At 65.6% G+C, this 25,827-nt stretch overlaps 3 protein-coding genes across 3 annotated transcripts; 1 reads left to right on the top strand and 2 right to left on the bottom strand.

Annotated features, from left to right (window-relative positions):
• Positions 1 to 1,893: 1,893 nt before the first annotated feature.
• TMEM132A (transmembrane protein 132A) lies at positions 1,894 to 13,656 on the bottom strand. Its single transcript, XM_054172038.1, is given in 14 exon segments — positions 1,894 to 2,124; positions 2,126 to 3,067; positions 3,439 to 3,630; positions 4,181 to 4,460; positions 5,175 to 5,377; positions 8,233 to 8,376; positions 9,118 to 9,310; positions 10,604 to 10,747; positions 10,956 to 11,323; positions 11,422 to 11,934; positions 12,055 to 12,269; positions 13,305 to 13,430; positions 13,433 to 13,478; positions 13,480 to 13,656. Coding segments are annotated over 14 exon segments (3,744 nt in total). The 3' UTR covers positions 1,894 to 1,923.
• A 1,409-nt stretch (positions 13,657 to 15,065) lies between these two features.
• TMEM109 (transmembrane protein 109) lies at positions 15,066 to 16,092 on the bottom strand. Its single transcript, XM_054171846.1, has 3 exons — positions 15,821 to 16,092; positions 15,623 to 15,725; positions 15,066 to 15,535 (listed from the first exon to the last, which is right to left on the bottom strand). Exons 1-3 carry the CDS (start codon positions 16,028 to 16,030, stop codon positions 15,165 to 15,167), a joined length of 684 nt encoding a protein of 227 aa, XP_054027821.1. The 5' UTR covers positions 16,031 to 16,092; the 3' UTR covers positions 15,066 to 15,164.
• Positions 16,093 to 17,711: 1,619 nt separating this feature from the next.
• PRPF19 (pre-mRNA processing factor 19) lies at positions 17,712 to 24,902 on the top strand. The gene is made up of 16 exons (XM_054171743.1): positions 17,712 to 17,802; positions 17,979 to 18,128; positions 19,133 to 19,209; positions 19,289 to 19,430; positions 19,516 to 19,589; positions 20,621 to 20,683; positions 20,775 to 20,816; positions 20,919 to 20,993; positions 21,725 to 21,800; positions 22,001 to 22,110; positions 22,605 to 22,760; positions 22,846 to 22,915; positions 23,140 to 23,225; positions 24,009 to 24,179; positions 24,360 to 24,465; positions 24,759 to 24,902. The coding sequence occupies exons 1-16, from the start codon at positions 17,784 to 17,786 to the stop codon at positions 24,854 to 24,856; spliced, it is 1,515 nt and encodes a 504-aa protein (XP_054027718.1). The 5' UTR covers positions 17,712 to 17,783; the 3' UTR covers positions 24,857 to 24,902.
• The last annotated feature ends 925 nt before the right edge of the window (positions 24,903 to 25,827 follow it).

The raw sequence follows: 25,827 nt of genomic DNA, 5'->3' as shown, positions 1-25,827 counted from the left end.
CCTGGTCCTGGGGGCTGGAGGGATGGAGGAGGGGGATGAAGGCAGCAGCCTCCTCCTCACGGCAGAGCAGGGAGGAAGGAGGTCATGGGATGGAATCATGGAATTGTTTAACTTGGAAAGAGATCTTGAAGACTGAGTCCAGCCATTACCAGGTCCCTTGCCCCAAGGTCACCTTGGCTGGCCCAGCCCCAGCCCCCGTGACCAGCTGCCATGTTTGTCCCCACGTGGAGCCAATGTCAAGGGCATGGCCCCAGGAGCCTGGCAGGCTCAGCTGTGCCTGGCAGAGCTGGTCCATGCCCATGGTGACCCCAGCACCACACAGCCAGCCTCCATCCCCTGCTCTGGAAGAGAGGCAGGACCTGATCTCCAAGGTCTTTTCCAACCCCTTCCCTTCCCTTCCCTTCCCTTCCCTTCCCTTCCCTTCCCTTCCCTTCCCTTCCCTTCCCTTCCCTTCCCTTCCCTTCCCTTCCCTTCCCTTCCCTTCCCTTCCCTTCCCTTCCCTTCCCTTCCCTTCCCTTCCCTTCCCTTCCCTTCCCTTCCCTTCCCTTCCCTTCCCTTCCCTTCCCGTCCCTTCCCTTCCCTTCCCTTCCCTTCCCTTCCCTTCCCTTCCCTTCCCTTCCCTTCCCTTCCCTTCCCTCCTGTTGGTTCCAAATAGGAGCAGGGCAGGGATTTTTCCCTGACTGGGCACTGCTGAGGTCATCCCTGGAGTCCTGAGGTCAGTCTGGGGCCTCTCACTCCCAGAAGGACATTGAGAGGCTGGAGCAGGTCCAGAGCAGGGCAACCAAGCTGGGGAAGGGTCTGGAGAAGAGGGCTGGGGAGGAGCAGCTGAGGGAGCTGGGGGTGTTGAGCCTGGAGCAAAGGAGGCTGAGGGGAGAGCTTCTGGCTCTCTGCAGCTCCCTGCAAGGAGGCTGCAGCCAGGTGGGGGTTGAGCTCTTGTGCCAAGGAACAAGTGACAGGGCAAGAGAGAGCAGCTTCAGGTTGCCCCAAGGGAGGTTTAGGTTGGACATGAAGAAACTTCTTCACAGAAAGACTCTCAAGGCCTGTCCCAGGCTGCCCAGGGCAGTGGTGGAGTCCCCATCCCTGGAGGGGTTTCCAAGCCCTGGAGCTGTGGTGCTGAGGGCCATGGCTTGGGGGTGCCCTGGGCAGTGCTGGGTGAAGGCTTGGACCCCACGACCTCAAAGCTCTTTTCCAACCCAACCACTTGCAGGATTCCCTGGCTGGGAAGAGCAGGGAACAGCCACCTCAGGACCACTCTGGTGGGAGTTTTTTGAATCCCTTTTATTTCTGTCCCAAGGCTCAGACTGGAAACTCTCCCATAAATTAACAGCCCCTCACGGCAGCACAGGTAGAAAATGTTTCTGACTTGTACAAAAAAAACACCAACAGATGTGTGGTGGGGGTGAAGGACACATCCCCCCCTCCCCCTTCCTCCCCACTCTTCTTCTTTCCTCCCCCCCCCCCCCAAGGATGAGGAGAAGGAGGAGGAGGCATGGGACCCTCCCCTCAGGCTCAAACCACAGGACTCAGCATCAGCATCATCACTATGAACACAATGTCACAATGAGGCCCAAAGCAGTAAGGGGCATCCCAGGTTCCTCCTCACTGAGGCTGGGGAAGGGGCTGCTGTGGGCACCTCCCCTACACCCACCCACCCCCCTCCCCCCAAGGAGGTTCTGAGCTAAGGTGGAGACCCCTCCCCGCCCCTGCAGGCAGCTGGGGTTGGTCCCTTGGGTGGCCTCGCTGGCATGGGGTTGAGGTCCCCAAGGTGGCCCCCAGGAGCAGCACAACCTGCTGGAGGTGGGGGATGGGGTTGGGAGGTGTGGGGGGGGACACCAGGAGGAGGTTTTGGTGCCTTACTGGTTTGGTTGGAGGGGGGTTGGGGGGCGGGGGGGGGGAGGGGGCTGGGGGGGAAGCCCTCCATGGTCAGGAGCTACCCCGGATCCTCTCCATGTAGCTCCTGAGCTCCTCGGGGTCCCTCAGCCCCATGTCCTCACACACCCAACGGATGTCATCCTCGCTGGCCACCAGGATGGACTGGACATTGGGGACGGGCTCGGGGGGCTCCTCGGGGGCCCGGGCGGGGGCAAAGGTGACAAACTCCACCCTCTTCCTGCGGCCCCCCCCCCGCCGTGCCCCCCTCTTTGCGAGGCAGAGGAGCTCCGGGCGTTGGGGTATCGGCGGGGGGGGGAGCCCCGGCTTCCGGGGCGGGCGCGGCGCCCGGCGGCTCCCCGCAGCAGCAGCGGCCGCCGTCGGTGGCCGCTTTGGCTCCCGGCGGCTCCGGCTGCTGCCGGTCCAGCTGCCGGCTCAGCTCTTCCTGGTCGGTGCCCAACCAAACCCAGTTGTGGGGCTGGGGGGCGGAGGGGGCAGCGCTGGCGCCGTCGGGCAGCTCCTTCTGCTGGTAGCGCAGGACGAAGAAGATGCAGTTGACCAGGAAGATGAAGATGGCCAAGCAGAAGACGCCCAGCAGGACGTACATGCCGATCTCCAGGTCGGTCACCCGCTCAGGAGCCTTCACCATCTCCTCCTCCTCCTCTTCTTCCAGCCCGCCAGCTCGGCTGCGGTGGCCGTAGCCTTCCTCGTCCTCCTCCTCCTCCGAGGAAGACCCCAGGCCGTGGAGCTTGGTGGCAGCAGGTCCTACGCCCGCGGGGTCCCTCCGCCGGGGCTCGCTGGCTGCCGTCACTGCCTCCCCCGACATGGCCCCTTCGGCTCTCGGGAAGGGGGAGCTGGCTCGGGGGCGACCCCCCCGGGCTCGGGGGCCGCCGGTGGTGGGGAGGCGTTGGCCCAGCCCCACCTCGAGCCAGGCGGTGCCGGTGCCCAGCGCTGCCGCCCGGTGCCGGCCCCGGCGGCAAGCGTCCGGCGGGTACAGGCTGAGCTGCAGCAGGGCCCCGCGGCCCGGCCCCTCGGCCACCACCCAGGGGCGAGCGGAGGGGCCCCCAGGGGAGCCCCCGACGGTGGCCACCGAGGGGTCCAAGGTGGTGACAGTCAAGGTGGCATCCTGCCAGCCGTAGAGCTCCAGCGGGGCCAGCGTGCGGTCGGAGAAGGACAGCCAGACCGAGAGCGTCGCCTCCTGCCGGGGTGCCAGGGAGGGTGATGCCAGGGAGGGTAACGCCAGGGATGCCAGGGAGGGGGATGCCAGGGATGCCAGGGAGGGTAACACCAGGGATGCCAGGGAGGGTGATGCCAGGGAGGGTAACGCCAGGGATGCCAGGGAGGGTGATGCCAGGGAGGGTAACACCAGGGATGCCAGGGAGGGGGATGCCAGGGATGCCAGGGAGGGTTACACCAGGGATGCCAGGGAGGGTGATGCCAGGAAGGGTGACTCCAGGGATGCCAGGGAGGGGGATGCCAGGGAGAGTAACACCAGGGATGGCAGGGAGGGGGATGGCAGGGAGGGGGATGCCGGGGGCTAGGGGGTAGGCCTCCCTCCGTCCCTCTCACCTGCTTGGGGGCACGCAGGGCGGTTGTCCCCGTGGCGGTGGCTGTGACCATGCCAGGGTGGCCTGGCTCTGCCCGCAGCGCCAGGGACAGCCCAGCCACCACCTGGGCACGCAGCTCTGTCACTGTCACCTTCTCCTCGGACACCACCAGCATCTGCTCCCCCAGGATGGAGTCTGACAGTGGGGAGCGGACCTGGGGGGACCAGGGTTGGGGGGGTGGAGCTGGTGAGCCCCCAGACTTCATGGCCTCCCTACCTCCAACCTCTGCCACCCCTCTCCAGCCCCTCCCAGCTCCAGCTCTCCAGCCCCTAGGTCCGCCCAGGACCCCTCTGCACCCCCAGCTCCCTTCTACCCCCCCTGCCCAGGACCCACTTCAACCTTCTATCCCCACCTCTTAAAGCTCCTCCAGAACCCCCCTCCATCTTCCCCAGGACCCCCTCCAAGCCTTTGCATGCCCCCAGGACACCCCTCCATGCCCCACCCTGCAACCTCCACAGCCCCCCAGGACCAACCTTTCCAGCCCCTCCATGCCCCTGGAACCCCCACTCTAGCCCTTCCACCCCTCCAGACAGCAACCCCCCTCCAGCTTCTGCACTCCTTAGGACCCCCCTCCAACCCTGGCACCCCCCAGGACCTCCCCTCCAGCCTCCCCAGGACTCCCCCTCCAACCCCTCCATGCCCCCAGGAGCCAACTTCCAGCCCTTGCAACCCCCTCCCCAGGAACCCCCCACCCCCACCCCTACCTCCACAGAGGTGACCCCAGGCTCTCTGCCGACCACCACGGTGCCCCCCTCCAGCGAGGCCACCCGTGGGTCCTGCACCCGCGTGCGGCCGGCCACCAGGTGGGTGACGTCCAGGAGCCACTGGGGGGCGGGCAGGTAGGCGAGGTGACGGCCGCCGTCCAGGGGGTGGGACACGAAGTGCGCCAGGACCCTCACCCCCGTGCGCTGGTACTGGGCTCTGCAGCCCCGCGCCCGCCGCTCCGCCTCCTCCCCAGGCTCCTCCGCCTCGGCTGGGCCACCGCTGCGGGGGGGACACGCTGCTGGCAGGGGGCCTGGCTGGGCTCGGCGGGGTGGGGAGTGGGGACAGTGGTGGCACCAGCCCTGGGTGGGCTCAGGGGGGTGGGGAGTGGGGGCAGTGGTGGCACCAGCCCTGGGTGGGCTCAGGGGGGTGGGGAGTGGGGACAGTGGTGGCACCAGCCCTGGGTGGGCTCAGGGGGGTGGGGAGTGGGGACAGTGGTGGCACCAGCCCTGGGTGGGCTCAGGGGGGTGGGTAATGGGCACAGTGGTGGCACCAGCCCTGGGTGGGCTCAGGGGGGTGGGTAATGGGGACACACTGGTGGCACCAGTCCTGGGTGGGCTCAGTGGGGTGGGTAGTGGGGACACACTGGTGTCACCAGCCCTGGGTGGGCTCAGTGGGGTGGGTAGTGGGGACACACTGGTGTCACCAGCCCTGGGTGGGCTCAGTGGGGTGGGTAATGGGGACACACTGGTGTCACCAGCCCTGGGTGGGCTCAGTGGGGTGGGTTATGGGGTCACTGGTGTCACCAGCCCTGGGTGGGCTCAGTGGGGCAGTGACACATGTCCCAAGCCCCACAGGGCTCTGCAGGGCTGTGGTGCTCCCCTCCAGCTCCCTGGGGCCCAGCGTGCCAGCGCCTCGGCTCCCACCCCCCCCCCCCGCCGCCTCCCAGCTCCCCCCGGGGCGACGCAGCCCCCCCGTGGGTGGCACTGGGCTCACCTGTCGGTGCCAGCAGGCAGCCTCCAGCCCCTGACCTGCTCCAGGACGGTGTCCCCCAGCTGGACACGCAGGGGCAGCAGCGGTGCCCAGACGCTGAAGCTCAGCGAGGCGTGGAGCCGCCGCCACCAGAAATCCACCCGCGCCCCCCCGGCCCCCCGGCTCTCCTTGCCCCCCACGAAGACTCTGTCACAGGAATCCGACACCTGCCAGGGGCAAAGGACACACACACAGCTGGGGGGGCACCCAGGGTGGGGTGGGATGGGATGGGATGGGATGGGATGGGATGGGATGGGATGGGGATGGGATGGGATGGGGATGGGATGGGGATGGCCTTCCAGGATCTGCAGGGGGCTACAGGAAAGCTGGGGAGGGACTTCTGAGGGTGTCAGGGAGGGATAGGACTGGGGGGGATGGAGCAAAACTAGAAGTGGGGAGATGGAGATTGGATGTCAGGAAGAAGTTCTTCCCCATGAGGGTGGTGAGAGACTGGCACAGGTTGCCCAGGGAGGTGGTGGAAGCCTCCTGCCTGGAGGTGTTTGCAGCCAGGCTGGATGTGGCTGTGAGCAACCTGCTGCGGTGTGAGGTGTCCCTGCCCATGGCAGGGGGTTGGAGCTGGCTGAGCCTTGAGGTCCCTTCCAGCCCTAACAACTCTATGGTTCTCTCCAGGTGTCCCTTCACAGGGGACAACTACAGGACCCAGCTCATACCTGTGGGCCCAGCCTCCCCCCAGCTGCCCTTCCCCAGCCACTACCAACGCTTCGCCATCTCCACCTTCACCTTCGTGGAGCCCCCATCCATGGCAGCGCTGGAGGGAGAGGTGAGTGGAGCAGCACCACCCCCAGGCCTTGGTCAGCAACTTCAGGGTTCCCTGCTGCTCCTCCTCAGCTCCTCAAGTGCTGGCAAGCCCCCTGGCCCTGCCGGTAGCCCCCCCGTGGTTTTTCAGGTGTACATCTCCTGCAGCTGGACAAATAAACCAGTGGCCAGCACGGCTTGGTGGCCTGCTTTGTCCCTGGGCATGGGGGGAAAGAGGAGGGGCTCTGCTGCCCATCTCAGAGCTGGCAGCACCCCCAGCTCCCCCCAGCTCCACTGGGGTCTGATGGGCCCAGAAGCATCCAACCTTTTCTCTTGGACGAGTCCTTTAAGGTCATGGAGCCCAAGCCTCAACCCAGCACTGCCAGGGCACCACCAAACCCTCAGCACCACAGCTCCAGGGCTTGGAAACCCCTCCAGGGATGGAGACTCCACCACTGCCCTGGGCAGCTCTACGATCCTGGGAGCACTACTCTGCTGAAGCACCACTCACTGCCCTGCAGCACCACTCACTGCCTTACAGCACCACTCACTGCCCTGCAGCACCACTCACTGCCTTACAGCACCACTCACTGCCTTACAGCACCACTCACTGCCCTGCAGCACCACTGCTCACCTGCAGCACCACTCACTGCCCTGCAGCACCACTCACTGCCCTGCAGCACCACTCACTGCCTTACAGCACCACTGCTTACCTGCAGCACCACTCACTGCCCTGAAGCACCACTCACTGCCCTGCAGCACCACTCACTGCCTTACAGCACCACTCACTGCCCTGCAGCACCACTGCTTACCTGCAGCACCACTCACTGCCCTGCAGCACCACTGCTTACCTGCAGCACCACTGCTTACCTGCAGCACCACTGCTTACCTGCAGCACCACTCACTGCCCTGCAGCACCACTGCTTACCTGCAGCACCACTGCTTACCTGCAGCACCACTCACTGCCCTGCAGCACCACTGCTTACCTGCAGCACCACTCACTGCCCTGCAGCACCACTGCTTACCTGCAGCACCACTGCTTACCTGCAGCACCACTGCTTACCTGCAGCACCACTCACTGCCCTGCAGCACCACTGCTTACCTGCAGCACCACTGCTTACCTGCAGCACCACTCACTGCCCTGCAGCACCACTGCTTACCTGCAGCACCACTGCTTACCTGCAGCACCACTCACTGCCCTGCAGCACCACTGCTTACCTGCAGCACCACTGCTTACCTGCAGCACCACTCACTCCCCTGCAGCACCACTGCTTACCTGCAGCACCACTGCTTACCTGCAGCACCACTGCTTACCTGCAGCACCACTCACTGCCCTGCAGCACCACTGCTTACCTGCAGCACCACTGCTTACCTGCAGCACCACTCACTGCCCTGCAGCACCACTGCTTACCTGCAGCACCACTGCTTACCTGCAGCACCACTCACTGCCCTGCAGCACCACTGCTTACCTGCAGCACCACTGCTTACCTGCAGCACCACTGCTTACCTGCAGCACCACTCACAGCCCTGCAGCACCACTGCTTACCTGCAGCACCACTCACAGCCCTGCAGCACCACTGCTTACCTGCAGCACCACTCACTCACCTGCAGCACCACTCACTCACCTGCAGCACCACTGCTTACCTGCAGCACCACTCACTCACCTGCAGCACCACTCACTCACCTGCAGCACCACTGCTTACCTGCAGCACCACTCACTGCCCTGCAGCACCACTCACTGCCTTACAGCACCACTGCTCACCTGCAGCACCACTGCTTACCTGCAGCACCACTGCTTACCTGCAGCACCACTCACTCACCTGCAGCACCACTGCTTACCTGCAGCACCACTCACTGCCCTGCAGCACCACTCACTGCCTTACAGCACCACTGCTCACCTGCAGCACCACTGCTTACCTGCAGCACCACTGCTTACCTGCAGCACCACTCACTCCCCTGCAGCACCACTGCTCACCTGCAGCACCACTGCTTACCTGCAGCACCACTGCTTACCTGCAGCACCACTCACTGCCCTGCAGCACCACTCACTGCCCTGCAGCACCACTGCTTACCTGCAGCACCACTGCTTACCTGCAGCACCACTCACTCCCCTGCAGCTCCACTGCTCACCTGCAGCACCACTGCTTACCTGCAGCACCACTCACTGCCCTGCAGCACCACTCACTCCCCTGCAGCACCACTGCTTACCTGCAGCACCACTGCTTACCTGCAGCACCACTGCTTACCTGCAGCACCACTCACTCACCTGCAGCACCTGCCTGTCGGCTGACTCGCAGCGAGGGGGGTCTGGGAGCTGGGTGATGCCACCCCCAGCTGCCACCATCACCAGTCTGACCGGGATGGAGCGAGGGACCCCCGTCAGGGGCGCGGTGTTCAGCAGCTCCAGGTCCTGCGTGGGGCACAGAGGCCTTGAGAAGCTCATCCTCGGGAGACTGGGGGGCAGTGGGATGGGACACTGGTGGCACCAGGCCTGGGTGGGCTTAGTGGGGTGGGTAATGGGGACAGTGGTGTCACCAGGCTTGGGTGGGCTGAGCAGGGTGGGTAATAGGGACACACTGGTGTCAGCAGGGCTGGGTGGGCTGAGCAGGGTGGGTAATAGGGACACAGTGGTGTCAGCAGGGCTGGGTAGGCTGAGCAGGGTGGGTAATAGGGACACACTGGTGTCACCAGGCTTGGGTGGGCTGAGCAGGGTGGGTAATAGGGACACACTGGTGTCAGCAGGGCTGGGTGGGCTGAGCAGGGTGGGTAATAGGGACACACTGGTGTCAGCAGGGCTGGGTGGGCTGAGCAGGGTGGGTAATAGGGACACACTGGTGTCAGCAGGGCTGGGTGGGCTGAGCAGGGTGGGTAATAGGGACACAGTGGTGTCAGCAGTGCTGGGTGGGCTGAGCAGGGTGGGTAATAGGGACACAGTGGTGTCAGCAGTGCTGGGTGGGCTCAGTGGGGTGGGTAATGGGGACACAGTGGTGTCAGCAGTGCTGGGTGGGCTGAGCAGGGTGGGTAATAGGGACACACTGGTGTCAGCAGGGCTGGGTGGGCTGAGCAGGGTGGGTAATAGGGACACACTGGTGTCAGCAGTGCTGGGTGGGCTCAGTGGGGTGGGTAATGGGGACACATCTCATGCCCCTACCTGCACCAGGGGGACGAGGGCTCGGACATCCCTCTCAGACACTTGGACCTCCCAGACCAGTTTGTCCTTCTGGGCCTCGGGGTCCTGCCCAGGGTACTCCACCTGCCAGGTCAGGGGGCGCACCGGGGCCAGCCCCCCCGTGCCGTTCTCCACCACCACGTCCAGCAGCAGGAACGCAGCCGAGTCGCTCGCCCTGCGGCATCAAAGGGGGGTCAGGCTGCCCCCTGCCCCCCAGCCACCACACTGGGCCATGCTGGGATGGGAGCAGGGCAAAGCACAGCATCCCCTGCTCTGACTGGGCCATGCTGGGATGGGAGCAGGGCAAAGCACAGCATCCCCTGCTCTGACTGGGCCATGCTGGGATGGGAGCAGGGCAAAGCACAGCATCCCCTGCTCTGCCTGGGACATGCTGGGATGGGAGCAGGGCAAAGCACAGCACCCCCTGCTCTGACTGGGCCATGCTGGGATGGGAGCAGGGCAAAGCACAGCATCCCCTGCTCTGACTGGGACATGCTGGGATGGGAGCAGGGCAAAGCACAGCATCCCCTGCTCTGACTGGGCCATGCTGGGATGGGAGCAGGGCAAAGCACAGCATCCCCTGCTCTGACTGGGGCATGCTGGGATGGGAGCAGGGCAAAGCACAGCACCCCCTGCTCTGACTGGGGCATGCTGGGATGGGAGCAGGGCAAAGCACAGCACCCCCTGCTCTGACTGGGGCATGCTGGGATGGGAGCAGGGCAAAGCACAGCATCCCCTGCTCTGACTGGGCCATGCTGGGATGGGAGCAGGGCAAAGCACAGCATCCCCTGCTCTGACTGGGCCATGCTGGGATGGGAGCAGGGCAAAGCACAGCACCCCCTGCTCTGACTGGGGCATGCTGGGATGGGAGCAGGGCAAAGCACAGCATCCCCTGCTCTGACTGGGACATGCTGGGATGGGAGCAGGGCAAAGCACAGCATCCCCTGCTCTGACTGGGACATGCTGGGATGGGAGCAGGGCAAAGCATAGGATCCCTGGGCCATATGGGATACCCTGCTCAAACTGGGCCATACTGGGATGGAGGCAGTACCGTGCACAGCTCACCTGTGCTCTGACTGGGCCACACTGGGATAGGGACACTGTCATGCCAGGTCCCTCTGGGCTGTACTGGGATGGGAACAGTGCAACACATATACCCCCTTGGGCCATATTGGGTCATACTGGGATGGGAGCAGTGCAATGCACAGCTCCCCCTGGGCCATACTGGGATGGGGACAACACCATGCAGAGGTCCCCCTGCTCCAAGTGGGCCACACTGGGATGGGAGCAAGCCACACCCAGGTCCCTCCCGTCCCCAGTGATGCACCATGCACCAACTGGGTTATACTGGAGTCCCATGCACATGTCCCCTTTCCTCTGCCTGGGCCCTACTGGGCTGTCCAGGGCTAGCACACCAAAGCCCCTCTCCCACCCTTGGGTGGGGAGGTGCCAGGGGTGCCACACCTACCTCCACTCACTGTCCCCTCTGCGCTGGCACGTCACCACGGCCATCGAGTGCTTGGCACCTCGGGTACGCTCCAGCTGGGTGCTCCAAGCACTGCTGTCCCCAGCCCGGGCAGCCACCACCTGCAGCCCCTTCTTGGCCTTGATCCTGCCACCAGAGACCCCCCCCTCTTGTCACACAACAGTGTCCCACTTGTCCCCAGCAGGGGCTCACCCCTCCCAAGTGAAGGTGCCACCCCCAGCCCGGGCACCCACCACCTGCAGCCCCTTGGTTCTGCCACCAGAGACCCCCCACCTGGTCACACTACGGTGTCCCCCTCGTCCCCAGCAGGGGCTCACCCCGCAGCAGGTCTCACCGGAGGGTCAGCTGCTCGGCGGTGAAGTTGTGCCGCAGGCTGAGGGTGGCGGTGAAGCGCTGCCCGGGGCGCAGGCTGGCGTCGGGTACCCTCAGCAGGACCTTGTCGTCCAAGCGGACCTCCTGGCGCCGCCCCGGCTCTGCCCCCCGCAGCTCCAACCTCCCCAGGTACCGCGGCGCCTCCCCGGGGCTCCGTGCGCGGCCGCAGTCCGCCGCCGCCAGCAGCCCGTAGCGCAGCTCGGCCGGCTCGGCCGGCTCGGGGGCCACGGGGGGCTCGGCCGCCCGCCGGCGGCTGCGGGGGGTGGGGGGCGGTGAGGAGAACCAGCGCGGAGGGATCTCCAGCTCCACCACGCAGGCGCCCAAGGGTGCCTGGAGGACAGAGAGGGCTCAGGGTTGGGGGGGATGGGGGAAGGCAGCGAGGTGGTGCCACGGGCAGGGGGGCGGCGGCCGCGGTGGGTGGCACTGACCTGCAAGCGGCACGTCCCACGGGCCACCCGCCCGCGGTGGTGGGCATGGAGGGTGACGCAGGGGAGGTCCCACGCCCCGGGGTGTTCGTGCTCCACGGAGTGCTCCCGGTGGTCCCGTTTGCCAGGGTGGTCCCACTCCCCGGGGTGGTGCTGCTCCCCGGGGTGGTGCTGCTCCCCGGGGTGGTGCTGCTCCCCGGGGTGGTGGTCCCACTCCCTGGGGTGGTTCTGCTCCCCAGGGTGGTCCCACTGCCCAGGGTGGTCCTGTTGCCCGGGGTGGCTCCACTCCCTGGGGTAGTTCTGCTTCCCAGGGTGGTCCCGTTCCCCAGGGTGGTGGTCCCACTCCCCGGGGTGGTGCTGCTGCCCATGGTGGTCCCGCTGCCCTGGCATCCAGTCAGGACCCCACAGGTGGAAGAGGACCCGGGCGAAGGGCTCGGCTGGGGACACGGAGCTCTCGAGTGACACAGCACGGACGGCCCAACCCTCCCTCCCTGCGGGGCTCTCTGTGGGCACCTCCTGCAAAGAGACACAAGGACGGTGCCAGGGTGGCCAGGCCGGACCACCCCGGGTTGGCAGGGCGGGTTGGCAGGGGAGGTGGGCAGGGGGGATGGGCAGGGGGGGTTGGTGCCCCTTTACCTGGCGGGTGCTGAAGGGTGGGTAGGTGGCCTGCAGCAGGGGCTGGGGGGCCGAGCCGTGCGCCAGCAGCAGGTAGGTGTCGGTGCGGGCGTGCAGGGAGCTGTTGGTGGGCACGTCCTGGTCTGCCCGCTGCAGCCGGTAGGACTCGGGCACGCCGAGCACCTCCAGCTCCACCGGCAGGTACACGGGGTCTGGGGGCTCCCCGTCACCCCTGGCTGCGGGCACAAGGGCACAGTCACCAGCCTTGGGTCTCTGTGCCCACATCTGTGCCCGTCTCTGTGCCTGAGGCTGCGGCTTGGCACCACGGAGGACCCTCCCACCCCCCGAGGCGTCCAGCCCCCTCCCCCCCACCACCTCTGAAGAGAGACACCCCATGTCCCCCCAGACGATGTCCCCTGCGTGGCAAGCCCCCTGTGCCCCTCGGGAGTGGGTGCTGGAGGGTGGCTGGCACCCAGGGTTGGTGGGGGGGCAGCATGGGGGCAGCAGCACTGGGACACCAGTATGGGGGGGTCACTGTTGAGGGAGATCAGCACTGGGGGGGGGGGGGGGGGTGTGTAAGGCAGCCCCCCACCCGGTAACGACACTGGTAAGGCTCTGCCCGTGGCGGGGGGGATCCACTCCTGTTGGGATCCAGGATCAGGGTACCCTGATCACCGGGACCCTCAGTGTGCAGGGAGCAGATCCCACCGGGATGCCTCGGGGCCCCGGGGGTGGATCCCACCCGATCCCCAGCTCCCCGTGGGGCATGGGAGGTGGGGAAGCTCCCTGGGGGGGCAGGGAGAGCACCGGGGCAGATCTCGTGGTAAGCAGATCCCCTCGGACCGCAGGGATCCCGCCGGGGATGGGGAGGAGATTCCTTCCGAGATCCCAGTGGATCCCACGTTCTTTTAGGGGGGACCCCAGGCGGTGAAGGGAGAACAGATCCCCACGGGATCGCCGAGGAGCGAGTGGGAGCAGATCCCCTCGAGATCCCGGGTGATCCCAGGATGCAGAGGGGGCGCAGATCCCCCCGGGATCCCGGGAACGGGAGGAGCAGCTCCCGGCGATCCCGAGTGCGGGAGGAGGGGAGCGGATCGCCCGGGATCGTGAGAGGGGATCCAGGCGGGGATCCCCCGCGATCGGGTGCGGAGCCCAGCTGGGGGCTCCCGGCGCTGCCCGCGGCGGTGCCGGTCGGCGGTACCGGTCGGCGGTACCGGTCGGCGGTGCCGGTTCCCGGTGCCGGTTCGCGGTGCCGGTTCCCGGTGGCTCACCTGAGGCGCAGATCAGGGCGGCGATCAGCAGCGCCAACCGGGTCCCCGGGGCCGCTCCCGGGGCCGGTGTGGGAGCCATGGCCGGGAGGGCTCCGCGGCGTGTCCGTGCGAGCAGCCACCGCCGGTCCCGTCCCTCCGCCTCCGCGCCCAGACAATGGGGCCGGGGCGGGACCGGGCACCGGCACCGCCTCGTCCCGCCGGGTCCTAAACACCGGCCCCGAGCAGCGCCGGGCACGGCTCCAGGCGCGTTCCCTAACGCCAGAGCCAGCCCTGGCACAGCTTCCCCCCCATTCCTCACCCCGTGCCAATCCCTGCTCCCCGTCCCAGTCCGCTTCCTGCTCCCCACTCCCATCCTGCTCCCCATCCCATTCCCCATCCCATTCCCCATCCCCATTCCAATTGCCTGCTCCCCAACTCCATCCTGCTTCCCCCACCTCATTCCTTATCCCCATCCCTATCCCTGCTCCCCTTCCCCAGTTTCCCATCCCAATCCTAACCCCATCCCATCCCCATCCCATCCCCATCCCACCTTCACCCCACTCTTCATTCCCATCCAATCCCAACCCATCCCATCCTCATCCTGTCCCAATCACATCTTGTCCCCAACCCTCTCCCCATCCCCCCACCATCCTCCACATTCCCATCCCTATCCCTGCTTCCCACCCCAATCCCACCCCAATTTTCACCCCACTCTTCATTTCCATCTGACCCCAACCCATCCCTGCTCCCCATCCCACCCCCCAATCTCATCCCCAGTCCCATTCCTGCTCCCCATCCCACCCCCCAATCTCATCCCCAGTCCCATTCCTGCTTCCCATCCCACTCCCCAATCTCATTCCCAGTCCCATTCCCTGCTCCCCATCCCACCCCCCCAAATCTCATTCCCAATCCCATTCCCTGCTCCCCATCCCACTCCCCAATCTCATCCCCAGTCCCATCCCTGCTCCCCATCCCACCCCCCAATCTCATCCCCAGTCCCATTCCTGCTTCCCATCCCACTCCCCAATCTCATTCCCAGTCCCATCCCTGCTCCCCATCCCACCCCCCAATCTCATCCCCAATCCCATCCCTGCTCCCCATCCCACTTCCCATTCCCACCCCCATCCCATTCCAGGGCACACATGAGCAGGACCACATCCCTCCCCCAGAGAGGGTACTGGGAGGAACTGGGAGGAACTGGAGGGCAGTTCCCCTTCCTCCTCCTCCTGCTCACACCCCCTTGCCCCCCCCCCAGCCCCCAAATCTGAGCCAGCCCCGGGTCCAAACCGTTTTTATTCAGATCCAATTATCAAAAAAGCAGCAGAACACCAGGAGGGGGCTGGGGGGAGGCCTGGGGGGAGTGGGGGGAAGGAGGTTGTGACATCCCCCCCCACTTCCCTGTGGTAGCAGAGTTGTTGTCACCCCTCCCCCCCCTCTTTTTTGTGCTGGGGACATTCCCTGGGTGGGGAGCTGGCACCCCTCTGCGTGCCAAGGGCACAAGACCAGCAGGCTGGGGGGTAGTGGGGACGGGGACACTCTTTTTCTGCCCCCCCCAACTCCATGGAGGGTTGGATTTGGGGCTGGGGGGCAGAGGAACACCTGAGGACCCCCCCTCTAACCCCATGGCAAAGGCACTTTTGGTTGGGTGAAGGCACTGTGGCACCTTTGTCCCAGCTTTTGGGGGTGCTGCTCTGATTGGGGGGGGGGGGAGGGCACTTCCAGCGAGGTGGGGGGCACCACAGGGTGGGAGAACAGGACCCCACCAGGAGAGCTGGCTGGGGGGGGAGCAGCAAGGAGGATGCATGCTTGGGGGTGGGGGAGACACATGATAAATGGGGGTAGGCTGGGCTGGGCTGCCCCTTCTTGTCGGGGGGGCTTGAGTCACTCCTCACGGTTCCGGGGTCCCCCCCACTTCTGCCTCCTCCGCAGCTCCTCCACCTTCCACTCCAGGCTGCGCACGGCCTCGTCCAGGCGGCTGCTGCCACTGGGGGGCGCCACCAGCTTCTCCAGCAAGGTGTAGAGCACCCAGAGCCCCAGCAGCATCCCCGCCTTGGCCGTGGGGGTCTCCTGGGAAGCCGCCACGTTGAGGAAAGCCCCCAGGAAGCAGAAGATCTTCACCCAGCGGAGGGTGGGCAAGAGCAGCCCCCGCAGCCACGAGAGCAGCCAGGAGCCCACCAGGGCCGCCAGACCCCACAGCAGCACTCGCTGCACCTCGCTGGGACCCAGCGCCGCCGTCCGCACCAGCCGGTCCCCTGCGTGAGGGACAGGGGGAGGTGTCACCAGGGAGGTGACAAAGCCCCCAGGCTGTCCTTGTCCCCCCTCCGGGCTCCTCGACTCACCGCTGAAGCCGGTGGCGGCCAGGAGGTCGCCCAGGATGCCGCAGAGCATGGTCAGGGCCACCGAGATCCCCGAGGACACCACCCAGACGGTGGCGGAGAGGCTCTGCGGGGACACGAAGCGGGTTAAGGAGGAGACCTGGGGCGGGTGGCAGGCTGGGGGCAGCTTCCCTTGCGTCCCTAAGGGGGTGTGGAGCTCACCTCAGCCACCAGGTGCAGGGCTTGAGAGCCCACCCAGCTCTCCAGGGTGTCCCAGGTGGCTCGACCCAGCCGTGTCAGCAGGTCGTCGGCGGTGGCATGGCCACGAAACTTCTCCTGGCCGTGGAACTTGTCCTGGCCGTCCTCCTGCGCTGCCACCACGCCGAGGACAGGCAGCCACAGCAGCAGGACCACCAGAGCCCGCTGACCCATGGCACCCTCCACCTTGTGGCTTGCCTCTGCTCTGGGTGGGGAGGGGTCTCTGTGAGGTGAGGGGCAGCGAGCCGGGACCCTATGGTACAGGACACTCTTCCTCCACTCTGTGCCAGGGCCACCACTGCCACTTCTGGGCACCAGCCCAGAACCAGGGGATGGCTGGAGGCAGTGGGTTTCCCCCAGATGCCTGTCGGGTGTCCCCCCACCCCCTGTGACTTTTAGGGTCCCCCCTCTGGTCTTTGAGGTCCCCCTCGTGGCTTTTGGGGTCTTCTCCACCCGATTTTTGGGGTGTCCTGGGTGGGAGGGGACACTTGTGGCCCTGCAGCAAGCCCAGATCTGGTGTCCCCCCCACCCCCGCCTCCTCCCCAGCTATCTTTAGTATCAGCGTCAGCAGGGCACGGTGCCCGCCCTGCCCAAGGGCATGGGCCTGGCTCCGATGGGGTGGACACAACCCTGGAACCCCACCGCTGCATCTGTCCCCACCCAGGAGACCCCCACCGGCTCACCTCACCCCCTCCCCATGTGTCCTATCCCACCCTGTCCCCTCTTCAGTCCCTGGGTGTCCCGTTTCCACTCCCCCGCCCCGCCCCAATCATGGACCTTGGGGACCCCCCCACCCAACAGACCCCCGGGGGGATGGGGGGTGGGAAAGAAGGGAGGGAGGGTTGTCCTCTTCCCTTTCCAGTCCCCATGGTATCACCCAGGACACTCGCAATCCCCCCGACCACGCCGTCTATCCCACCAAGGACCCCCCGCACTCCCCCGTCCCCAGCCCTGTGTCCCGTCCCCTCCGGGACCACCCCACCGGGGGGTGTCCGCCGCAACCTCATCTGCTGCACCCCCGGGATCCTTCATCCCCGGCACCCCCGCTCAGATTCCCCAATCTGGGAACCCTCGAGCCCCAGAATCCTCCCAGTCCCGGGACCCCCCGACCCTGCCTGTGTCCCCCCTTCCCGGGTCCCCGTCTCCCCCAGCCCCCTCACCCCAGGATCCATCGAACCCCGATAACCGCCCCCCCCCTTGGCACCTCCCTACCCTCGGGTCCCCCACCCCCTTTATGTCCCCTCCCCGGGACCCCCTCATAGCCGGGTCCCCCACACCCGGCTCCCTCCCCCTGTCTTTCCCCGCCCCGGGGCGTCCCGAGCCCCCCAACCCTGTTTATACCCCCTCGAGATCCCCGCACCCCGGCACCCTCCCACCCCCGGATCCCTCCACCCCTTCTGCCCTCCTCTCCGGGACCTCTATGTCGTCCCCCCCCTTATCTGTCCCCTCCGGGACCCCTCCACCCGACCTGTGCCCCGCCTCGAATCCCCCAACCCCCCCTCCCCAAGCGGGGTACCCTCGGAGGGGTAGCGCTCACCACTACCGCACGGGGGCGCTGCAGAGCAGGACGAGCTGGAGCGCGCCAACAGCCACCCCCCCACCCTCCGTCTGCCGCGGTGCACGACGGGAGCTGTAGTCTGCGCTCGCGGCCCGTTGCATGCCGGGATACGCTCGCTATGGTAACAGCCACCCCTCCGCCCCAGGGCATGCCGGGAAGGTGCGGGGCCTCCCCCCCCTCCAACCCCTCCCGCGCGGGGCAGGCCGGGAGCGTTTCCGGTTCCGGCGGCGGTGGCGGCGGCGGCGGCAGCGGTGTCCGCGTGAGCCCTTGGGAGCGTCGCGGCGGTTCCCTCCCCCCCCGCGTGCGCGCCCGTTCCACCGGAACCGGAACTAGAAGCGGACCCGGAGCGGGCCGCAGTCGGTACCTACCATGGCGCTGATCTGCTCCAGTGAGTGCAAGGCAGCGGAGGAGGCCCTCGGAGAAGGCGGGGGCGGGGTTACCGGGCAGGGGGCGACCGCGCTGTGGGGTTACCGGAGGCGGGGGGTGGGATTCCTCAGCTGTAAGACTACCGGGCAGGGCCAGGCAGTGCCGTAACCCCCTGCTCACCTTCTCGCCCCGCCGTAGTTTCCAACGAGGTGCCCGAGCACCCCTGTGTGTCCCCGGTTTCCAACCACGTCTACGAGCGGCGTCTGATCGAGAAATACATCGCAGAGAACGGCACCGACCCGGTCAACAACCAGCCCCTGTCTGAAGAGCAGCTCATCGACATCAAAGGTGGTGGGATGGGGGGAGGGATAGCGGTTCCCCTGGGGGAAGATGCCAGGCACGGCAGCTCTGCCTAGTCGGAGACGAGCTGTGTGTCCCCAGGGTGATGGGGGCAGCCTGGGAGGGGATTCCCAAGGGATCACTCAGTGATGCTCTCTATGGGCACTGGGTCACAACAGCCCCATGAAGGCTCCAGGCTGGGGGCAGAGTGGCTGGAAAGTGCTCAGTGGAAAAGGACCTGCGGGGGTGATGGCAGCAGCTGGGGATGAGCCAGGGGGTGCCCAGGTGGCCAAGAAGGCCACCAGTAGCCTGGCCTGGATCAGCAAGAGTTTGGCCAGCAGGAGCAGGGCAGGGATTGTCCTCCTGGACTTGGGCACTGCTGAGGCCACAGCTGGAATCCTGAGATCAGTTTTGGGCCTCTTACTCCCAGAAGGACATTAAGGAGCTGGAGCAGGGCCAGAGCAGGGCAACCAAGCTGGGGAAGGGTCTGGAGAGCAGGGCTGGGGAGGAGCAGCTGAGGGATCTGGGGGTGTTGAGCCTGGAGGAGAGGAGGCTGAGGGGAGAGCTTCTGGCTCTCTGCTGGAGCCAGGTGGGGGTTGGACTCTTCTGCCAAGGAACAAGGGACAGGGCAAGAGGAGAGCACCTTAAGTTACCCCAGGGGATGTTTGGATTGGACATGAAGAACAATTTGTTGCCCTTGAGGGCTGTCAAGACCTGCAAGGCAGTGGTGGAGTCCCCATCCCTGGAGATGTTCCCAGGCCCTGGAGCTGTGGTGCTGAGGGCCATGGTCTGGTGGTGCCCTGGCAGTGCTGGGGGAAGGGTTGGACTCCAATCAAAGCTCTCCTCCAGCCACAGCAATCCCACGATGAGCAGGGCAGGTTAACCCTCACTCTGCTGAGCTTTTAAAGCTGAGCTGCAGGGAGCAGGTTGCTGAGGGGGTGTCAGGGCAGCAGTGGGGTTCTGACCAGCACACTGAGGACACAGCTGACGCATTCCCTTCGTCTCCCTGGCAGTCGCCCACCCGATCCGCCCCAAGCCTCCGTCGGCCACCAGCATCCCAGCCATCCTCAAAGCCCTCCAGGACGAGTGGGTGAGTGCCGGGGAGGCTGCCGAGCGCCGGTGCCGGCCCTCAGCCTCCTTGCCCTGCCTGACCCCGCCTCGCCCTGCAGGACGCCGTCATGCTGCACAGCTTCACCCTCCGCCAGCAGCTGCAGACCACGCGCCAGGAGCTGTCCCACGCTCTCTACCAGCACGACGCCGCCTGCCGCGTCATCGCTCGCCTCACCAAGGAGGTCACCGCCGCCAGAGAAGGTGAGGCAGGGCCCCTGGCCGCGGCTCGGGCGCGTTTGCCGTCTCCACCGCTCACACCCTTCCTTGTTTGCCCTCCCTCCCGCAGCCTTGGCGACTCTGAAGCCCCAGGCCGGCCTCATCGTGCCCCAGACGGTGCCGTCGGCCCAGCCCAACGCCGCGGTGAGTCCCTGCTGCCCGCCTCAGTCCTCCTCCCCTCTGCTGCCCTCCCCGCTCCCAGCCCCCGGGCCCGGTGCCCTCCCCGCTCCCAGCCCCCGGGCCCGGCCGCCCTCCCCGCTCCCAGCCCCCGGGGCCGGCCGCCCTCCCCGCTCCCAGCCCCCGGGCCCGGCCGCCCTCCCCGCTCCCAGCCGCCGGGCCCGGCCGCCCTCCCCGCTCCCAGCCCCCGGGGCCCGGCCGCCCTCCCCGCCCCCGGGCCCGGTGCCCTCCCCGCTCCCAGCCCCCGGGGCCCGGCCGCCCTCCCCGCTCCCAGCCCCCGGGCCCGGCCGCCCTCCCCGCTCCCAGCCCCCGGGCCCCGGCCGCCCTCCCCGCTCCCAGCCCCCGGGCCCGGCCGCCCTCCCCGCTCCCAGCCCCCGGGCCCCGGCCGCCCTCCCCGCTCCCAGCCCCCGGGCCCGGCCGCCCTCCCCGCTCCCAGCCCCCGGGCCCCGGCCGCCCTCCCCGCTCCCAGCCCCCGGGCCCGGCCGCCCTCCCCGCTCCCAGCCCCCGGGCCCGGCCGCCCTCCCCGCTCCCAGCCCCCGGGCCCGGCCGCCCTCCCCGCTCCCAGCCCCCGGGCCCGGCCGCCCTCCCCGCTCCCAGCCCCCGGGCCCGGCCGCCCTCCCCGCTCCCAGCCCCCGGGCCCGGCCGCCCTCCCCGCTCCCAGCCCCCGGGCCCGGCCGCCCTCCCCGCTCCCAGCCGCCGGGCCCGGTGCCCTCCCCGCTCCCAGCCGCCGGGCCCGGTGCCCTCCCCGCTCCCAGCCCCGGGGCCCGGCCGCCCTCCCAGCCCCCGGGCCCGGTGCCCTCCCCGCTCCCAGCCCCCGGGCCCGGCCGCCCTCCCCGCTCCCAGCCCCAAGGCCCGGCCGCCCTCCCCACTCCCAGCCCCCGGGCCTGGCCACCCTCCCCGCTCCCAGCCCCCGGGCCCAGCTCCATTCCCTCCTCCCAGCATGACCAGCTCCATTCCCTCCTCCCCTTGTAACCAGCTCCTTCCTCCATCCCCTGCAGGGAGCTGGGGAGTCGATGGATCTGGGAGAGCTTGCAGGCATGACCCCCGAGATCATCCAGAAGGTAAAAGGTGCCGTGGTGGTGCCGCCGCAGGCCCCAGCGGGGGCTGCTCCGCAGCCTTCCCCCTCGGGACCACGTTTCCCTTCTTTTGCAGCTCCAAGACAAGGCCACGGTGCTGACCACGGAGCGTAAGAAGGTGAGTGGCCTCGCTTCCCTCTAAAGAGCAGCCGCAGCAGCCTGGCTGTGCCACGTCCTGAGCGGCCTCGATGGTCATCTCCTCGCTGCTTTCCTTCTGCAGAGAGGGAAGACGGTGCCGGAGGAGCTGGTGAAGCCAGAGGAGCTCAGCAAGTACCGGCAGGTGGCTTCCCACGTGGTGAGTGTTGTGATGAGGCTGGAGAAACCCTGGCCTGCTGGTGAGCCCACCCCCAGAATCCTGGCCTCAGTTTTGGGCCCCTCGTTCCAAGAAGGACATTGAGGAGCTGGAGCAGGGCCAGAGAAGGGCAATCAAGCTGGGGAAGGGTCTGGAGAGCAGGGCTGGGGAGGAGCAGCTGAGGGAGCTGGGGGTGTTGAGCCTGGAGCAGAGGAGGCTTGAGGGGAGAGCTTCTGGCTCCCTGCAGCTCCCTGCAAGGAGCCTGGAGCCAGGTGGGGGTTGGGTTCTTGTGCCAAGGAACAAGTGACAAGATGAGGGAATGACCCCAAATTGTACCCCAGGGGAGGTTTAGCTTGAACATGAGGAACAATTTGAACAGTTCCTTCTCCTTGAGGGTCGTCAAGGCCTGGCCCAGGCTGCCCAGGGCAGTTACAGAGTCCCTATCCTTGAAAGGGTTTCCAAGCCCTGGAGCTGTGGTACTGAGGGCCATGGCTTGGTGGTGCCCTGGCAGTGCTGGGTGAAGGGTTGGGCTCCATCACCTTAAAGGCCTTTTCCAACCAAAACCATTCCATGGGTGTGTAAGCAGCAGATCTGCTCCTGGGCATAGCGAGGAGAGGACTGTGGCTGTGCCAGCGGCGTGGAGGTGGCACAGACCCTCTCCAGATCTTCTCAATCCATCTTGGGGGTATTTTCTTGCTTGTGGCATCAGTCTGGTGTCCTCTTCCCTCCTGCAGGGGCTGCACAGTGCCAGCATTCCTGGGATCCTGGCCTTGGATCTGTGTCCTTCCGACACCAACAAGATCCTCACCGGTAAGGGCAAAGCTCCTCTGCGTCCTGGGGACTGCGTGGTGGCTGCAGGTCCCTCTCTCCCTGCTCGTAGGTGATAGAAGTGGGACAGCAGCCCCCATGGCAGAGCTGCTGAGGGTGGTGGTCCCCAGGAGGAGCAGGTGGATTTGCACTTGGCTGGCCACAGACTGGTGCCTCTGACCTCTCCCTGCTCTCTTCCCCAGGAGGGGCTGACAAAAACGTCATCGTCTTTGACAAGAGCTCGGAGCAGATCCTGGCCACGCTCAAGGGCCACACCAAGAAGGTCACCAGTGTCGTCTTCCACCCATCTCAGGTGTGCTCAGGCTCACATGTGGCCTCTTTCTTCCCAGCCAGGCTGCCCCAGATCAGGTTTCTGAGCCCTTCTCTGGTGAGGTCTCTCTGCTGGTGGTCATGGGCCGGTCTGTACCCGTTGGCACCTTTCCTGGGGGAAGGCTTTGGATGTTTGGAGGAGACCTTCTGGTGGCCTTTCAGTGCTTCCAGGGGCTGAGAAGAAAGCTAGGGACAGACTAGAGCAGGGCTTGTCGTGACAGAGCGAGGGGGGATGGTTTGGAACTGAAAGAGGGAGATTCAGACTGGAGAGAGGGGAGCAATGTTTGACCCTGAGGGTGCTGAGAGCCTGTCCCAGGGCGCCCAGGGAGGTTGGTTGGGGCTCTGCACAACCTGCTCTGGTTGGGGCTGTCCCTGCTGGCTGCAGAGGGGGGTTGAACTAGGTGGGTTTCAAAGGTCCCAAACCACTCTTGTGGTTCTCCATGAACATTCCTGTCCCTTCTCTCTCTCTCTCTCTAGGACTTGGTGTTCTCAGCTTCTCCTGATGCCACCATCCGCATCTGGTCCGTGCCCAACGCCTCCTGCGTGCAGGTTGTCCGTGCCCACGAGGGCTCCGTCACGGGGCTGAGCCTCCATGCCACGGGTGATTACCTCCTCAGCTCCTCTGATGACCAGGTGAGACCCACCCCTGGCCCACAGAGCACCCCCAGCACCGCTCCTGATCTTCCTGGAGTCACCACTCTGCTCCTCTCTCCTGCAGTACTGGGCTTTCTCTGACATCCAGACCGGCCGCGTCCTCACCAAGGTGACAGACGAGAGCTCTGGCTGTGGTAAGGCTCAGGCCTGAGTATTCCCACCCTGGGGGGGAGTGTGGGAAGCCTGCAGAGAAGGAATTCTTCTGCTCAGGTCCCTAGAGCTCAGAAGAACGTGGTGGGACTTGCTAACAAAGTCAGAAGGGCTTCTTCAACCTTCCACATAGGATCAATAAGGTTGGAAAAGACCTCGAAGATCATCAAGTCCAACCTGTCACCCATCTCCCCTTGTGTCTCCCCAGCTCTCACTTGTGCCCAGTTCCACCCTGATGGGCTCATTTTTGGAACAGGGACAATGGATTCTCAGATCAAGATCTGGGACCTGAAGGTAGGGCTGGTCCTGGGACTGGGGTTGAGGGGGGCATGTTGGGGGTATGCTTGGTTTGAAGCCCAGCAGAGTCTTCAGACCAAGGCATGGAGAACAACTGAGGGAATTAGTAAGGAGCAGGAGGGTCCAGAGGTTGCCAGCTCTGCTGTGGGATGAAGCTCTGCAGGGTGTGAGGGTCTGGCTCGCTCCCATGGCCGGGAATTTGTCAGGGATGTGCTGGAGCTACCCAGCTCTGGCTGTTGAGGGCAACAAGAGCACATGGAAGCTTCCACCAGGAAGAGTGTGGCCAGTAGGAGCAGGGCAGGGATTGTCCCCCTGGACTGGGCACTGCTGAGGCCACAGCTGGAGCCCTGGGGTCAGTCTTGGGCCTCTCCCTCCAAGAAGGACATTGAGGAGCTGGAGCAGGGCCAGAGGAGGGCAACCAAGCTGGGGAAGGGGCTGGAGAAGAGGGCTGGGGAGGAGCAGCTGAGGGAGCTGGGGGTGTTGAGCCTGGAGCAAAGGAGGCTGAGGGGAGACCTTCTGGCTCTCTGCACCTCCCTGGGAGAAGGCTGGAGCCAGGTGGGGTTTGGGCTCTTCTGCCAAGGAACAAGTGCCGGGACAAGAGCAAAGGACCTCAAGTTGCCCCAGGAGAGGTTTAGGTTGGCCATGAGGAACAATTTGTTGCCCTTGAGGGCTGTCAAGGCCTGACCTGGCTGAGCTGTGGCTGCAGGGGTCTCCTAGGCTCTGCTGTGCCAGCTGCAGGGCCCTGCTCCCAGCCCCTCTCTCTCTCTCCCTTGTCCCCAGGAGCGCACCAACGTGGCCAACTTCCCAGGCCACTCTGGGCCCATCACCAGCATTGCCTTCTCAGAGAATGGCTACTACCTGGCCACAGCAGCAGATGACTCCTCTGTCAAGCTCTGGGACTTGAGGAAGCTCAAGAACTTCAAGACACTGCAGCTGGACAACAACTTCGAGGTGTGTGAGCATTCCCTTTCCCCCCTTGCTGGCCTTACTGGGCAGGGTCTGCTCCCAGTGCCCGCCACGGGGATCACAGGGGAAGTCTGATGCAGAGGTCCTGTCCATCCCCTGGCACCCCAAGAAGCTGCTGGATGCTTCCTGGGGCAGGTTTGAAGCTTTGTTGTTCCTCTCCTGCAGGTGAAATCTCTCATCTTTGACCAGAGTGGCACCTACTTGGCCCTGGGTGGGACAGACGTCCAGATCTACATCTGCAAGCAGTGGACCGAGATCCTCCACTTCACTGGTGAGGGGCTGGGGATGGTGGGAGGGCAGAGAGGGGAAGGGAGGAAGGTGTGGAGGTCCCCTCCTGAGGGAAGGAATCACTTCCTTGCCTTTGTGGACCGTGCTGGGGGTGCAAAACGCTTCCCACCCCCCTCAGAAGACCCTCTGGTGGCTTCCCAGCCTCAGCTTTCGGCCTCCTTGAGCGGGGGCGGGCGTGAAAGCGACCAAAGTCTCCCCATGCCACCACTCCTGGTGGGGGCAGGAAGGGCCAAACTCCCCTTGGTGCTCTAACCAGGAGCTGTTTTCCCTCCCCAGAGCACAGTGGCCTCACCACAGGGGTGGCTTTTGGCCACCACGCCAAGTTCATCGCCTCGACGGGCATGGACCGGAGCCTCAAGTTCTACAGCCTGTAGCCTCCAAGGTGGGGCTGGGGGGAGGGGGATGGTCCTGTTGGCCTGCTCTGGGGCTCTTGTTTTGGGTGGGAGTGGGGGGTGGGGAGAATTTGGGCTTAGTAGGGGATGGGGGGGAGGGATACAGGTGGTTCATTGCTTCTCCAGGCTCTCTGCTGTGTGGCTGCTTGGCAGAGGAGAAGTTTGGGCTCACCTTCGCCTCGCTCTGGAGCTGTTTGGTTGGGGTTTAGTTTCCCTCCTTTTTTTGTGTGTGTGTGTGTGACCCCACTTGGGGTTTTCTTGTGTGTGTCTGTGTGGCTTTAGGTTCTGCTTTGTGGCTGTAGCTGATGCAACAAAATGGTTCCAACCTTGCTGGGTGGTGGTGGTGGTGGTGGTGGATCTTTGTGTGGGCCTGGGGTGCGTGGACGGAGGGTGGTGGGAGGGGGAAGGCCATGAAGGGGTTTTGTAAGCAGTTCTCTAGTTTCACTAAGGAAATAAAGAAGCTGTTGAGCAGAGGGCTGTGTGGCAGGCCCCATCATCATCATCCTCCTGAGTGGGGAGGAGGAAGGCTCTGGGGTGTTACACACGAGAGGGAGAAGGATGGGGAATGAAGCTGGTGAAGGGGCTGGAGAGGAGCAGCTGAGGGGCCTGGGGTGGTTGAGGCTGGAGAAAAGGAGGCTGAGGGGAGACCTCCTGGAGGCAGGATGGGGGTTGGGCTCTTCTGCTGAAGAGCAAGGGATAGGACAAGAGGAAATGGCCTCAAGTTGACCCAGGGGAGCTTTGGGTTGGCCATGAGGAACAGTTTCTTGTCCTTGGGGGTTGTCAAGGCCTGGCCCAGGCTGCCCAGGGCAGTGGTGGAGTCTCCACCCCTGGAGGGGTTTCCAAGCCCTGGAGCTGTGGTGCTGAGGGTTTGGTGGTGCCCTGGCAGTGCTGGGTTGAGGCTTGGGCTCCATGACCTTAAAGGTCTCTTCCAAGAGAAAAGGTTGGATGCTTCT

The sequence above is a fragment of the Dryobates pubescens genome, chromosome 22, assembly GCF_014839835.1.
Source record: "Dryobates pubescens isolate bDryPub1 chromosome 22, bDryPub1.pri, whole genome shotgun sequence".
NCBI lineage: Eukaryota > Metazoa > Chordata > Aves > Piciformes > Picidae > Dryobates > Dryobates pubescens.
The sequence above is the reverse complement of the archived record's forward strand: the minus strand, read 5'-3'. Positions and strand labels throughout refer to the sequence as shown.

Coding starts and splice junctions, on each gene's coding strand:
- PRPF19 (XM_054171743.1), top strand. Junction 19,590..20,620: donor CGGCCCAGCCCAACGCCGCG/GTGAGTCCCTGC, acceptor CATCCCCTGCAG/GGAGCTGGGGAGTCGATGGA. Junction 20,994..21,724: donor GGCAGGTGGCTTCCCACGTG/GTGAGTGTTGTG, acceptor TCCCTCCTGCAG/GGGCTGCACAGTGCCAGCAT.
- TMEM109 (XM_054171846.1), bottom strand. CDS start 16,030: ATGGGTCAGCGGGCTCTGGTGGTCCTGCTGCTGTGGCTGCCTGTCCTC. Junction 15,726..15,820: donor CCCTGCACCTGGTGGCTGAG/GTGAGCTCCACA, acceptor GTGTCCCCGCAG/AGCCTCTCCGCCACCGTCTG. Junction 15,536..15,622: donor GGCCGCCACCGGCTTCAGCG/GTGAGTCGAGGA, acceptor TCCCTCACGCAG/GGGACCGGCTGGTGCGGACG.